The 16,303-nt window shown below is 40.5% G+C and overlaps 1 protein-coding gene across 4 annotated transcripts in view; it reads left to right on the plus strand.

The window, feature by feature from the left end:
- Nucleotides 1-16,303, plus strand: part of LOC147015414 (E3 ubiquitin-protein ligase MARCHF3-like) — a 223,654-nt gene that overhangs the window by 54,304 nt on the left and 153,047 nt on the right. For all 4 annotated transcript variants that reach the window (XM_085850146.1, XM_085850147.1, XM_085850143.1 and 1 more), the window contains one exon: nt 5,459-5,789. In XM_085850146.1, coding sequence (XP_085706272.1) covers nt 5,602-5,789 — 188 coding nt within the window. In that variant the 5' untranslated portion in view covers nt 5,459-5,601. The remainder of the gene's footprint in view (nt 1-5,458; nt 5,790-16,303) is intronic.

The following is a 16,303-nucleotide window of genomic DNA, read 5'->3' on the forward strand; positions in this document are numbered from 1 at the left end:
CACAAATCTTTGAAATTATGTATTTATTTATATACATTGGAAAAGTGTACCGGGCGTAGTGGCGTGCGCCTGTAATCCGGCTACTCGGAGGCTTGGGTTGGAGGATCGTTTGAGGACGGGAGCCCTGCACTGGGCCGCACTATGAGAGGGTGTAGGGCAGCCCGGAATCATGGTGAAACCCAATCCTTATCCCTGTGTCGTAAGAGGCGACCAGGGTTGCGTCAGGAAGGGCATCCGGCGTAAAACCTTTGCCAAGTCAGTATGCGGATCATAACGGATGATCCGCTGTGGCGACCCCTAACGGGAGCAGCCGAAAGACGAACAACAACATTGGAAAAGTGTACATATATATATATATATATATATATATATATATATATATATATATATATATATATATATATATATATATATATATATATACAGTGCACCTTTTTTAAATATCGACTGATTCCAATTCAGATGAAACGACAGCGCAGCAAAATGGTGATAACACAAGGCACACACCGTCTCTTTAGGAATAACTAATTTATTAAACACAAGACATGGTTGAACAAAAATCTGGGACACAAACACAAAAATAATCAGAAATTATACAAGATAAACCACACCAGAGAAAGTATACATAATATGGCACCACCGCACACAACAGCCAACCGTTAAAATTGCGCTATGGTTGGAAAGGAACAGGAAGCGCAAGAGGTTGAGGCAGGATACAAGCATGTCGCCAGCGGGGCACACAAGAGTCCTAAAACAAGACACCGGCAGAAGGGAACCGTGGAGCTGTCCCAATGCTGCAGAGCAGAGTGCAGAGGGAAGGCCAGACAACAAAACGACGAAGGCTCCCAAGGTGAAAATGACATCCTATCGCAGTGCGAAACTCATGCTTTTATCTCCACTCGTTCCCTCCTTGTTGTGTCGATAGATGAGGATCGAGCCAAATAAGCTCCAGTCTGGGAGCGAGCGTGGACCAATCACCTTCATTCACATACTGGTGTACGGCAGGCACACCAAATATGGATTGGCCCACTGGTGCAGCACACCAATCATTTTACAACATGACATTCACCAGGAACCATACCAAATATGAACAAATTCTGTTTGCCCAAAGTAGACGGATGCACGGCGAATAATTAATTTGTGTGCTCTCTCTTGGATGGACGCTAAACTGGGTGTCCCATTTGCTGGCTGTTGGTGGACTTTACAAAACACAATGTATATTTTGTGAAGAGTATCACGAGCAGTCGAGCACCCCAAACAATCCAAACCAAATTCCAACCAAAGCTATAGGCCGATATCACTCTTTTGCTGTACATACTTTTGCCATTTTAGACCGTCTAATCTTGACCTGCCTCACCCCAGTGATCAAACCCCTCCTTAACAAGGAATATGCTAGTTTTTGGCCAGGGAAGTCCTTCACAGGACAATTGCTCAACCTCACACAGCATATAGAGGATGAATTTCAGGAAGCTGTCATTACAGGAGCTGTTTTGTTGGTCTTTAAGCTACCTATGACACTGCAGATCACTACAGATTCCTTCAGACATTATTCCACATAATGAACTATCTACATCTGATGGAACTTGTGACAACCCTAATGGAGAACAGATGGTTCTTTGTTGAACTGTCGAGAAAAGAAAGTCACTGGCCCAGACAGAAAAAAAATACGGCTCCCTCAAGGCAGTGTCTTAGCTCCATCACTTTTAAACATCGATGTGAATGACCAACTCATCCACCTCAAAGCAGGAGTTTCATCGATGCTGCTGATCTTTGCATTCCAACACAGTGTAGAGGCCTTGTGCAGGTGTATTGCATTCGTTCTGATGCCCTAATGAACTTGTCATCATACAATGAAGGTATGAAGGTAATCGCCTGCGTATTCACCCAAACAAACTATCTGTGCCTTTCAGCTGAAAAACAAAAATGCAGACAGAAATGTGGAGATATCATGGAATGAAACCAAGCTGGAGCATTGCACAAATTTTGTTTACTTCGGGGTGACCCTAGATATATCCCTCGCATGCAAAGTCCTCATCAGTAAACTGAAAGAAAAACTCGTTCACCGTAATGCACTCCTCAGTAAGTTGATGAATTCCAAAAGGATAGCCAACCCAACAACAATCAGATCAACAGTACTGGTACCATGCTTTTTGGTGTTGGGATATGTATGTCCATTTTGAGAACAATCAGCCCATGTCAAGAAGCTCAACCCAGTGCTGAATTGGAGTTAGGGTTGTTTTGTTCGGAGTTGTTGTTTTGTTCTCTGGTTGTCTGAAACTCACCAATGCCAGCCATCTATATCTTCTTACTGATATTGCACCACCGAATATTAGGTGGGCAGTAGCAAGCCAGGTAGAGCACTTTGGACTATTAAACGAGGAAAGACGCCCTCTTCATGGCCATACAGTGTCCCTCAACAGCTTATATCTCGCAGGAACTTCCTATCATCAGTCCATTCACCAGACGGTGATCCAACCTTGATGAAGCTGAACCTTTGGCATTAAATGATGATAAGCTCATAAGCTTTGAGCCAACAGACCTCCCGTACACCGGTCCACACAAAAGGGGTAAATCTGGAATGGTTTCAAAGTCCGGTCTGGTCCACTCAAAGTCCGAATTTATACCGTACTTTTTTGGGGGGGGGAGGGGGGGTATTCGTCCAGTCAAAGGCATTTTTTTTCTGTTTCGTCCTCGATCTAAATATTAAATGCCTTTTTAATCCTTTCAATAAGATCACGGGACTGGAATGAGACGTTTGTGCTTTGTGAAGCAGGAACACTCGCATGGATATTTGACTCGCTTTTACAGCACAGTCAATTCATCGATCCCATAATGGCATCCCACAGATGTCACACTTTGACCTCTCGCTAACCTATCTAACAACTCAACTTTTTTGCACAATATCATAACCTTTCTCTGCCTTTTGGCACAGCTAATTTTATCCATCGTTTTACGTTTGGGCACCATTATTAACTGGTATATGCCTGGTATTGGCTTGATGGTTAGGGTGGTGGGCTTGGGAACCGAGGTTCAAATCCTGCTCGGCTGTTGAATTAATACCAGGTGAGGTTGACTTTGCTGAGGGCAAAATTAGTGCCAGCATGCTGGTATACTGTCAGAGTGGCGACCCGTCTAGGATTGTGCCCAATAGCCAAGGAGACTGCTAAAGCAGCACCAACGCTCTGCACAGAGTATGGTCCCAATGGATTAATGGATGGATTAACTTGTCTGTGTCAACTCGATGTAATAGATCTAGTATTACAGGATCTCTATAATTTCCTGTTCGATGATGGATCATTATTAAACTTAGCTTTGTTCCCGTATGCTGGTCTGATTACTACAATTAACGGTGCGTGAGGAACAAGAAAAGGCTTGTAATGGGAGGTAATCGTACACGCGGACGCAAACAATGACTCATCTCACTTCAAAAACTGTGATTGGCTGAAAATAAATACCGTGATTACTAAATTGGAACACAATAAGTTGTCTGTGATTGTTCGAATCCCATGATATTAGAACCCACGATATTTGAGGGTTTACTGTATACAGTAAAGATTATGCCATCTACGAGTGTGGTCTTGGACCCAAGAATATGGAGCATCGAACGAGATGCGGCATGTTAGATGAGGCATGTTCGTTGAAGGATCTGGCAGATGCCAGATCTGGCATGTAAGGAACAGAAGCCCTTAAATGTGCCCGCCCACCAATGACAGACAGTTGTGCAATGACACAAGATGAATGAATGAGCTGCTCATGTTCCTGCTTCCATCCACACCCTTAACCTTTGCCCTACTATTGCTCCTGCTCATTAAATTTTTGCCCACCTTGCTCATGCCCATTCCCCTTGCTGACTGAAGCCCCAAATCTATTTCTAATTCCCATCCTCTATAACTTTTTTCCTGCCCTGTTTCTTTTTGTTGGCCCTAGTTTTCTGCTGCCCCCCCCCCCCATGCAAACTCTTGACTTTTACTCGCAATACCAGTGGCGTGGGTGTAAAGCATTATGAATAATAAAAATCTTGCATTCTCCACTTGTCACTAATAATCAAACCCTTTCCTCCAGCTTGACAAACTTGGCTTTCACCACTCTATTTCCTTCCATCCAGTCTCTAATGCCTTGCTTCTTCCTTCCTGTGATTTCTTTGTCAGGACAAGGTTAAGCTGAAGCTATGTTGAAGCTCAATATCTAGACTCTAGACTACCATGAAACAAGGAGAAAAAGACGTAAATGTCATCGTCCCTGTGGTTTCAGTAGTTTTGCTGGATGGAGTTAACGGGCTAGCCCATATTTATTTACAACTAAAATGGCCACCAGTCTACCAGTCGGCCATCTTTGATCAGATCGCAAAACAAAGTGAAATGCATCTGTATATGCCATCATGTACTGTGTTTATGCAAAGTTTGACCAAAGTCGGACCATGTATGTCTGAGAAATGGTTGGGGACACGTTTAAGTAACAAAATGGCCTTCAGTCAGCCATCTTGGATCTGACTTCAAAATAAAACGACGAGCTTATGTAAGCCATCATTCTTTATCTCCATGCCAAGTTTGATAAAGATCGGTAAATGCATGTCCAAGAAATAATTGAGGATGTGTTCAATACCGGTTTTTAAAATAATAAAATAGCGGCCAGTCGGCGATCTTTAATCGAATCGCGAAACAAAATGATTTGCTTATGTATGCTATTATGTATTGTCTTTGTGCAAAGTTAGAGCAAAATTGGTCCATACATTGTCTGAGATATGGTGATGGACGGATGGACAGACGGACATACAAACAGACAGATGCATGCATGGACGGACGAGATGCAATGCATAAGCCCCCATTTCGGACTAAGTCCAACGGGGGATAATAACAATGTACCTGACAAAATTATCTGTCTACATAATATATATTGTCATTATCAACAGATTTCTTGCATAGTCATATATATGAAATATTCTCAAGTTGATGTTAACTGCATTAGGGTTGACATCATCCCGGTGCATTTTAAAGCATGTTTGATCACTTTGGGGTGTCATTGAGGAACAGCTTGGCCTCATTCCTGGGGAAACAATAATTGAAGCGTTTGGCAACATGGTGCGGGCACAGTTTCAACATTCTATTGGAGACGAGGCATAATATCCTCTTCCTTGCTTTTAGAGTTTAGACCATAATAATATACACCTCTTATACAAAAGAAAAGAGTTCTCTGCCTCTATCCCTTACACCTTTGTGGGAACTTCACACCATACACTCCATTAGTTTAGCAGTACTCTCAACTTACATTCATTTTTGTGCAGACGATAAACTTTTTTTGTTTATTGAGTATATGATATCACAGAACTGAGCTTTAATTTAGCAAATGAGCTTGCTTCTTCCACACTTGTCTGATATTTTAACATTGTACAGTTTAAACAGTTATTGATGTGGTCTATTATGTATACAAATCGAAGTCCATCATGTTTTGTGCTCTACAGAACTTACGGAATTTCTACAGTTTATTTACATTTTGACTGTACCAGCTGAGATACCTGGGAATAAAATCAAACTGCTGTCTCCTGGAGCCATCACGTGAGCAAAAATCGGACTGAAGCATGGCCGAGCTGTCCAGAAGTGCAATATGACAAGGCAAAGAGGGGACTGCCACAGTTATTCCACAATGTTACCCTCAACACCCACCACTCAGGGCCTTCTCTGGAAGGCTGCTGAAGGAAACGAAGCCGAAGAGAAGTGGGGCCACAGCGGTCCTGGCGGGGAGGCCAGGCAGCCATCACAACCTGCTCTGGCTAACTCACTGCACACTCCTGGGTATATGAAAACCCTTCTATCTGCTAAATCAGAAAGAATTCTTTAACTCGATACATATATTTTGATTTTGTGTCTTTCATTTATTTCCATTTTATTTTACTTCTCAGTTAGACACATTTTTTAAAAAATCATCTTATTGTTGACTCCTTTTTAAAATCTTTTCCTCTTCAAACCCTTCCCTCTTTCGTCACTTTCTCCTGTTATCTCATCCTCTTATCTTTGATGAAATATTCATTTTAAGCATGATTGCCATTCCTTTTAACCATAATGTGCTTCAAACCTTATATGAATAACTGTGTCTATGTACAGTACACTTATGTTTCCATTTACAACACAAACAGCACTTGATGTACATTGACATACTGTATATAGTGATTGGTGGTACATGTTAAATGAGATGAGTTGCACAATGTTTCCTGAATCAAACTTAAACATAAAAGTGACATTGACTCAGAAAAAATCTGAAATTTGATCCGACAAGATGGTGCAGTCGCAATGCACACACATTTGAGCTGTCTAGCCTTGGTTAGATTCCCTGCCCAGCTATAGACTGTCCGATTGGTGCTTTACAGGCAAGGCATTGGATCATAAGGTGCACAGTCCCTCAGATGGATGTTAAGCTTGATGTCCCTTCTGCTCGCAGTATTCAGTGGACATTGAAAACCTTTCGTGAGGAGTAGGTGTCTTATTGCTGGCACCCTGGACAAACTACAGATTAGTGTACAAATCTGCTTCATTCAAACATCACACTGAGTCAGCAAGTTAGTGAAAGACTTAGGCCAAAAACATTCCCCAGCAGACCCTACAAGAAGGTGAAATATTCGATGCTGTTAAAAAAGATTGCATCTGCATGAATTGCTAAGAAATTTATTGAAGTTGCATTTGGTGGTTCGGGGGGTTCATCTTGTATCCCAAGGAAGGACAAAATTGAAAATTTTTTAAATACAATAGTCAGCAATTCTTCATTTTTGAAAATTAGCTTTTGTATGACAATAAATAGCAGTGTAATAAATCTGAAAAAAAAGTTTTGACAGCATGTTAATGTGGACAAACATGCTTTGCATAAAATATGGGCATAGAATATGAAGCAAAATTTAACAGAGCACAAACAAAGAAGCTGTAACTTGACAAAAGGCAAAACCAGAGAATAATGAAATTTCGAATGATTCTTCATTTCCTGTTTTGTGATGTGAGACCATAAGAACGTTAGTTCTGCAAAACAACTGATATGATTGTGTTGTGGTTGGTTTTTTTCGCTGCAAACATTTTTTTTCTCTCTGCAAGCTGTTCCACAGATATTGACATGTTTTTGGCATGGGAACACAGCTACTGTGTTGAGAAATGAGTGTTATATGGACACCCACAGTTATATCCCTTCACTTGGGAAATCATAGTTATTTCCATTGCCAACCCATCGGCCGAATATTGGCCTTTGTCTGGCATACAAAGGGTCTGATATCAGTAGTAGGAAAATGAGAGTCATGTGACATACCCCCCTCCCAATTTTATATGTAAGTGATTGTGGGAAAAGGAAAAGTTTCTGACCATCCTACCAAAATATCATTCCCCCCCCCCCAATCCTCCCCATCTTAGCATCTTCTCAACTTGGCATTGAAAACCTTTCTGACCATCCATCCCATATTATCCCCATATTGATATCTTGCCATTTTAGCGTCTTATCAGCTTTGCATCTGAAGCCGATGTGAAAACCTTTCTGACCATGCACCTGCTATTTTCCCCATATTGATATCTTGATATATCTTACCATCCTAACATTAATTAATTAATTAATTTTAAAGATCAAAGCTCTCTCTCTATTGGTCATTGAACTCAAAATAGAGCCTATAAATATTTGGTTGTTTTGTAGTTTATCAAAGTGTTTTAATCTCATGGCTTTCATCACCATTGAGAATGTTAATTAACAGTGTGTTGGAGTATGGTTCTTGTTCTAAATATCTTTGTTGAGCAGAGATGAAATGATAATCCTCTCTCAACGCTCTGGTCTGAGCTCCTCCTGAGCCACATATCATTTTGACATTGTAGTAAAATATTTTTCTGTTAATTATTGGGCAACTATCACAGTTTTCTGTCCATTCAAGGTTGTTTATATTTTTTTATATCCTTTTAATTCATTTGTACTTATATATATTCACTTATTTGTTTTGTCTACTTTTTTTTGGTAAATTCTTCCACTAGGTTTATTTGATATTTTTCACATTAGTTTCTATGTTTCCCATTTAAAAATCAAGGTTGTGATTTTCTCCACTCCTTGGTCTGGTTATTGCTTGGGTCAATCATCCATTTACCATTAAAAAAAGGCGTTGGTAGTCCGTTAAAATCCCCCCCAACCAAATGAATTTTTTTTCTTAGCACTTATGTAAAGTATGTCTTAACTCGTAAATATTTTTACACATATCATTATCTGTTTTTTTTTTTCTTCTTCTTAGCACTAATGTATATCTTAACTCTTAAATATCTTAAGAATTCATAAAATTGTCTTTTTTTTCTTCTTAACCTTAAAATTGTCAACATCTTAACTCTTAAAGATCTTTACATTTACATAATTATCCATTTGTTTTTCTTCGCATTTATGTATGTATATCTTAACTCTTAAATAGCTTAACACATATCCAAGAGAAGGGTGTCCGTTCCTTTTTCTAAAATGTATATTTTGTCATCATATGCATCCAGAGCCTTTTTATTTACTTGTTCAGAGTACAGTTGATGATTACAACTTCTTATAGTATTAATTTCTCTATACGCTTCTTTCTTGAAAATTAAACGGTTGTAACTAGAAGGGCAATCAGTAGAGCGCATACTACTTCTGCCAGGCTGATTAGTTTACGTTTTGTATCCACTGATAGGCCGAATCTGGATTTGGAACTGAACTAAAATATAATCGTCTTGGTCTCATCACCGAATCAATTCATCAAAAAGTTTCGTCCAAATCCGTCCACAGCTTTTTGAGATATCGTGCTATATATCTATTTTATCCCTATCACTCAATGGTGAAGAATCACGTTTTAAAATATTCTCAGTTGCAGATCTGCATCTGGATCTTCACCGAAATCTTATCTGTTCGTCCTTGTCGCACACACAACCTGTCCACAAAATTTCATCCGAATCCGCCCACAGCTTTTTGAGATTTCTTACACACAAACAGGCAGACAGACAGGGGTGAAAACATAACCGCGGTCCACCTTCCACCTGTTGAAACCTTCGGTGGGCAGAGGTAATAATGATTCAAATTTATAGTCTCTGATTATACTGTTCTTTATCCCTTTCAATTTATCACATTTAGAAGCACCATCCTTTTAAGAATATAAGCATAAGCCTTAGCTCTCAATCCTACAAATTCATGAATGATTGCTCCACTCAACACATCTTTAAATTTTCCAATTACCTTTTTTAATTTTTCATAGGGAATAAACTACTTTCATTTTTATAATTGCTTGTGTCATAAATGTTTGTTTGTTTTCATATCCTCATTAATGTCTGGTTTTAATTTCCAAGATAAAACTGTCTGTGTCTGTATAGAGGAAGTGGAGAGGAGATTGGGACCATACTCTCTGCAGAGCGTTGGTGCTGCCTAAGCAGTCTCCTTGGCTATTGGGCACAATCCTGGACGGGTCACCACTCCGACACTGTATACCAGCATGCTGACACTCATTTTGCCGACCTCGAAAGGATGACAAGGTCGAGTTAACCCCACCTGGTATTAATTCAACAGCTGAGTGGGACTTGAATTCAGGACCCGAGGATCCAAAGCTCATCACCCCAACCATTAAGCTAACACCAGGCATACGTATAGAGGAGATTAACTCCTTTTATCATATTTCTTCTTCAGGTTGCTAAAGAAATAGTCATACACGAGCAACTTTGACAAGTTAAGTATTGAAGTTCCTATGTAAATGGATTTATCCATCACGATGCTTTCCTTCTCCATATGAATAGCACAAAGGTTTTCCGAAAAGATTTCCACCTGTTTAAAGGTTGGTTTATTAATTCATTTCTTAGCCTATTCCCAAGATGTAGTAAGTCTTATGTTTCATCTATTTCTTACCTTTTCCAGAGTCTTACCAAATGCAGCATTATTCATTAGCCTATAAAAGTCTTTCTCGAAGTCAATCTTGGCAACCGTTCACATCTTTGGATTGAAATCAATGCTTTTTCAACGAATGACTTTGATTGAACTTTAAAATTCCATGAATTTTCTTTCTCCTTAAACCAGCCGATAGATATTGTCTCAAGTTTATTTGATGTAGCACATAATTGTCTTTGTCATGTAGGGTGGTCATTGATTTTTCTGTTGTTGTTTTATGAGATTGAGAAGTAAGAAATGATTGTTGATAATCACTTAAAAAAAAAAATCGTATACCTTGTCAAGGCTCGTATGAGAGCTAACACACAACGCACAGCAAGGGGGGCATGAGACAAGAGGGGCGGGAGAGGGAAGGACAAAACAGTTGGGAACAGAAACATTAGGAGATCTGAGGAAGTGAGAGGCATGGGGTGGGGAACATGGGGTATACAAGCTGGACATTACAGGGACTTTCAAGAAGGAAAGCAGGGAATTGGAAGGAGTGTGTTTGGGTTGGATTAACAGGGGTAGAAAAGATCGAGGATTTGGATGGGGGATGAAAAGAGGTGGTGGTGAACAGCTGTTTTGAAGGCCTGGAGGGAAGAATGGGATTGAATAGAGTGAGGGAGTTTATTCCAAAGGTGGGAAAAAAGAGGAATGAAAGAGTGAAGGTGAGCAGTGATTCGTGATTTTCGTAGTTTTACCAGAAGGGGGTTGTTGGTGGACCTCGAGTGCCCTCCGGGAAATATGATGGGGCTAAATCGCAGACAGAGCAGGGGGGGGCGAGACTGGAGATGAGACGGTAGAAGACAGAAAGACCACCGACCTGACTGTGGTAAGAGAGTGAGAGGCCCAAAGACTCAGCCTCATCGCGGGAGATACCAATGATCCGAAATACCTTGGTTTCCACAGCGTGAAGCCGAGAAAGGTGAGAGGCAGGAGCACCAGCCCAGAGGGGAGATCAGTACTCCATCAGGCTGTGGACGAAAGCTTTATAAGTGGTCAGGATCTCAGGTGGGCTGAGCAAGGACTTTGCACGATGGAGGATTCCCAGTCGGCGACTGGCTTTGCAGGCCAGGTTGGAAATGTGGCTTTCCCAGGAAAGATCATGACAGATAGTGAGACCCAGAAGCTTGAAAAAAAGGACTTCTTCCAGAGGATTGTTGAGAAAGTAGGTGGGGGGGGGAGGGGTCCAAATGGTCCTTTCGGAGAGACATAATGAGAGTGTGAGATTTGTCATGATTGAAAGACATGTTCCACGTGTTGGATCAGTTTGTAATTTTACCCAGATCTGTAGAGAGCGAAGAAGCTGCGGCTTGTCGGTCTGAGGGATGACAGATGGTACGGCAGAGTCATCAGCAAAGAGATAAAGAGGATTTTCCAGAGAGTGGGAGAGATCATTGATGAAAACCAGAAAAATAATACAGTAGGGCCCAGAACGCTGCCTTGAGGAACTCCAGCCTGGACAGGAAGAGGGGATAATTTAACAGACTTAACCACTCCCCTTTTGGTGTTTCTTTTTTCTGGAGCAAATGGCAAATCTTTCTGTTTGTTATGGACTTATTCTGGATATTTTAAATCCACTTCAAAGTAATACCAAACTTTTGCTTCATCGAATTATTTTTGAGTGGAGATAATATTTTGTGAGACTTTCATAACCATTCTCTTTTACACATTTAATACCTCAGTATGGTAAAGCTTGACACATTGCCTATCCATATAGATTGTTAGCGTCGTAATACATGAGATAGGAAACATCTTTGGAAGGGTTATAATCTGGGAGATATTTGTTATTTGCTTTAGTATATCTCTTTGAACAGACTTGTGATATTCCACCTCTTTTGGCTTTCTCGATCATCAACAACATATTCACATGTTAAATTAACTCGATAGGTTTTTTTAGTTATCTTTAACATAGCACACCAAGCGAGACTGGGTGCTGTATAATAATGAGCTCGGTCTAATCCATATGAATACGCACTTGTTTTGACAGACTTCTCGAAAGGCTTAGGACACATCGGCGAAAAACAGAACATTGGTCTTGAGATAGAGGTCATGGGATTCACCGAGATTTTTGATACGGAACTTATTCCGGATATTTTGTGCATGTTGATATACTTAATATGCCTGGTGTTGGCTTAATGGTTAGAGTGGTGGGCTTGGGATCCTATGGTCCTGAGTTCAAATCCTGCTTGGCTGTTGAATTAATGTTAGGTGGGGTTGACTCAGCCTGTCATCCTTCTGAGGTCGGCAAAATGAGTGCCAGCTTGGTGGTGTCCTGTGTTGGAGTGTCCAGAATTGTGCTCAATAGTCAAGGAGACTGCTTCGGAAGCACCAACGCTCTGCACAGAGTATGGTCCCAATGAATGGATGAATGGATGGATGGATATATTCTTTATCATCAATATGACTTTTATTAAGTTTGTTATAAAAGCACTCTTCCGGAGGGAGTTGTGTTTCATGATGTTTGTCAAAGTTGTCCATATAGACATAAGGATCTACATGCTCTCGTGATAAGAGTTCAATTTCATCCTGATTTGAGAAATGACTTTGGAGATTAGGAAATTATGTGAGATTTTATTTTATTTTCGATAATTGACTGGACATAAATTTGTAGGAATCAAGAAATCTAATATGAGTTTTGTGCTTTGTTAAAATTGGATTTGGTGAAGGAGATGTCGTTCTGGGCTGTGTTAGGAATAGCAGATACGTAACCAGATGTCTTCGAGAGTTCATTCATGAACAAATGTGTGTTGTTGTGTGCATTATTGTGAAGAAAGACAGGAATGAAAGAAGGAAGTTTGTAATTGTGATTACAACTTTGATGAGCAGGTTCTCTTCTATATTTACCTGTGATATGACAATGACCTCTAATCTTGACATTGATGATTTCATCTCGACAAATATGACAAATGGTAAGAGTTCTTATACTCTTCTTTTTCTTATCGAGATAACCTTGTATTACATCTGTTAATCGAATACAGTCTGCTTCCAAGCACTTTACAAACTTTTGAGGGGCATCTTCTCCGCTGTTAAGTTCTAATTTACTATGTTGGTCTCCAGCTGATAATTTGATATCATAACAAAACCATAAAAAGGCATAAAAGTCAGCATATATCACAAACAGATGTTTGATGGTTTTATTTATGTCTTTGAATTTTGTTGTTGAACCTGCTTTTGACATTTTTATAACTTTTGCAGGATGATTATGACAATATCTCGAATGTTGTTGAACACCGCTCCTTCCCAATGCTATATCCAGGCGATGCATGACATCATCGCCAGGTGCTGAAGGAAGGCAGTACTCTGTTTTCACTCTGTTCGTTTGTTTTCTTGTTTTGTTTGTTTGTTTCTGTTTGTTTGTCTGGGCGATATCTCAGCCATCCTTTGAGCTAGGAAGCTCAAATTTGGGGACAAATGTGAAAATGTGCTTTGGCAAAAACAGTATTTTTTTATTTTTTGATTAATTTATTATTTGATTAATTACTTAATTATTATCTATTTATTAATTACTTATTTATTTTATTTCTCATCCTGGCAATATCTCAGGCACCTTTTGAGCTAGGAGGCTAATATTTGGACATGAAGGTGACCAAGTGATTTGGCTATAAAGAGTATTTTTGATTTATTGATTAATCAATTAATTGATTAATTATTTTCTTTCTTGCTTGTCTGGGCGATATCTCAGCCATCCTTTGAGTTAGGTTAGGTCAGGAAGGAAGCTGAAATTTGAGCACAAAAGTGAAGATGTGCTTTGGCAAAAAATATTGTTTTATTTTTTGCTAATCGATTAATTGGTTAATTATTATTGATTTATTAATTACTTATTTATTTTATTTCTCATCCTGGCAACATCTCGGGCATATTTTGATCTAGGAAGCTAATATTTGCACATGACAGTGACCAAGTGATTTGGCTATAAAGGGCATTTTTGATTTATTGATTAATCAATTAATTGATTAATTATTCATTTTTCGATTAATTATTTAGCTTTCAAAAAGTTACAGATTCGGATGAAACGGTGGTGGTTTAGGTATGCTCTTCAGCAATTGATTGATAAATTAATTATTTTGTGAGTATTATTTATTTATTTTAATTATGCAGTTAATCAATCAATTATTGTATACCACTCCCTCCCAATTCCAACTCCATGCGCTGCTGCAAGGCGGCATCGCCGGGTACAAAAGGCACCCCGGCTATGTCGCGCACTGGAGGATTTGTTATTTACTAGTGCGTGCCCGTACGTGCGTGGCCGTATGTGCAAAAAAATAACAACTTTCAAACCGCGAGCCAGAAACAACAACCACACAGGCCGTTCCTTCGCTCTCGCGTGCCCGTATGTGCGTGCCCATACGTGCGTGGCCGTACGTGCAAACCCCCCCCCCCCACCCCCCCCCCACCCCCCCAAAAAATATATATATATATATATATATGTAAATAAACTTTCAAACTGCGAGCCAGAAACAACCACACAGGCCATTCCTTTGCTCTCGTGTGCCCATACGTGTGTGCGCATACGTGCAAACCCCCACCCCCCAAAAAAAATTCCAAACCGCGAGCCAGAAACAACCACACAGGCCGTTCCTTCGCTCTCGTAAACGACAACTGGATTGGGGCATTGTGTTTATCTATAAATGCGCATAAGAAATCGAGAAATTATTAGAATACATTAAGTCATCACCATCCGGAAGTGGTGCATGCCCGTACGGAATGTTCACATGCATTCCACGAATTATCGCTTGCATTGAAGTAACAACTGCTGTGATACTTACACACACAGAGTTAATTAAAATCAAGTTTACCTCCCTGCCTTTGCTTGCCATGACATTCGCTGCCATTGACCATTGCCACTCCTACGCCACGGTAACTAAGGCACCGATGCCCATCGTAACCGGCACGGCACGTGACGTCATCGTCGGCCGGCCGCGCACCGCCTATGCAGCCACGCCAATGCAGCAACGTGTCCTGTAATTGGTAACTAAATGGCGCATCGGCCACGCCTATGCAGCAACGTGTCCTGTCATTGGTTGGTAAATAAATGGTCATAACTTGGGAAGCACTTGTCTGATTAATATCAAACCTTGAAAAGGCACATCCTCAGGTCCCCAGCAATATAGTTTCAATTAGATCGGACCAGTGGTTGTCGAGAAACAGCAGTCACACACACACACACACACACACACACACACACACACACACACACACACACACACACACACTGCTGGAATTATAGATAGACTAGTACGTGCCCGTACGTGCGTGGCCGTACGTGCAAAAAAAAAAAAACTTTCAAACTGCGAGCCAGAAACAACGACCACACAGGCCGTTCCTTCGCTCTCGCGTGCCTGTACATGCGTGGCCGTACGTACAAACCAAAAAAATACTTTCAAACTGCGAGCCAGAAACAACCACACAGGCTATTCCTTCGCTCTCGCGTGCCCATACGTGTGTGCCCGTACGTGCAACACCCTCCCCAACAAAACAACAACAACAAAAAACTTTCAAACAACCACACAGGCCATTCCTTCGCTCTCGTAAACGACGACTGGATTGGGGCATTGTGTTTATCTATAAATGCGCAAAAGAAATCGAGAAATTATTAGAATACAGTGTCATCACCATCCGGAAGTGGTGCGTGCCCGTACGGAATGTTCACATGAATTCCACGAATTATGGCTTGCATTGAAGTAACAACTGCTGTGACACTTACATACATAGTTAATTAAAATCCAAATTAAAATAAAGTTTACCTCCCTGTCTTTGCTTGCCATGACATTTGCTGCCATTGACCATTGCCACTCCTACGCCATGGTAACTAAGGCACCAATCTCCATCGTAACCGGCACGGCACGTGACGTCATCGTCGGCCGGCTGTGCACTGGCCTATGCAGCCACGCCTACGCAGCAACGTGTCCTTTCATGGTTGGTAAATAAATGGCCATAAATTGGGAAGCGCTTGTCCGATTAATATCAAACCTTGAAAAGGCACATCCACAGGACCCCAGCAATATACCTGGCAAGTTTCAATTAGATTGGACGAGTGGTTGTCGAGAAACAGCGGTTACACACATACACACACACACACACATACACACACACACATACACACACACACACACACACACACATTGCTGGAATTATAGATAGATTACTTGGCATGGAGGCAGTGCACCTCAAATGTACTGGTACTTGTTTTAACCTTTTTGCTGTGTGAAATAAGGTGAGACATTGCTTACAAGGATGTTTCTCTCCATTCCTTCTAGATATTTGAGATGATACTAATCTTGAAATATTTTAATGTAAAGCATAATGTGAATTTCCTTTGGCATCTTTAAAGTAAAAAAGGTCAATGTGTGTTTTCTCATTTTTACATTGATTTTAAACCTTCAACACCTGAACTTTGTGTTTTATCTGTTTGTCCATATGTGTTAAT

Source organism: Eptatretus burgeri, chromosome 12 (genome assembly GCF_056783735.1).
Source record: "Eptatretus burgeri isolate ZD-2024b chromosome 12, Ebu_testis_v1, whole genome shotgun sequence".
NCBI lineage: Eukaryota > Metazoa > Chordata > Myxini > Myxiniformes > Myxinidae > Eptatretus > Eptatretus burgeri.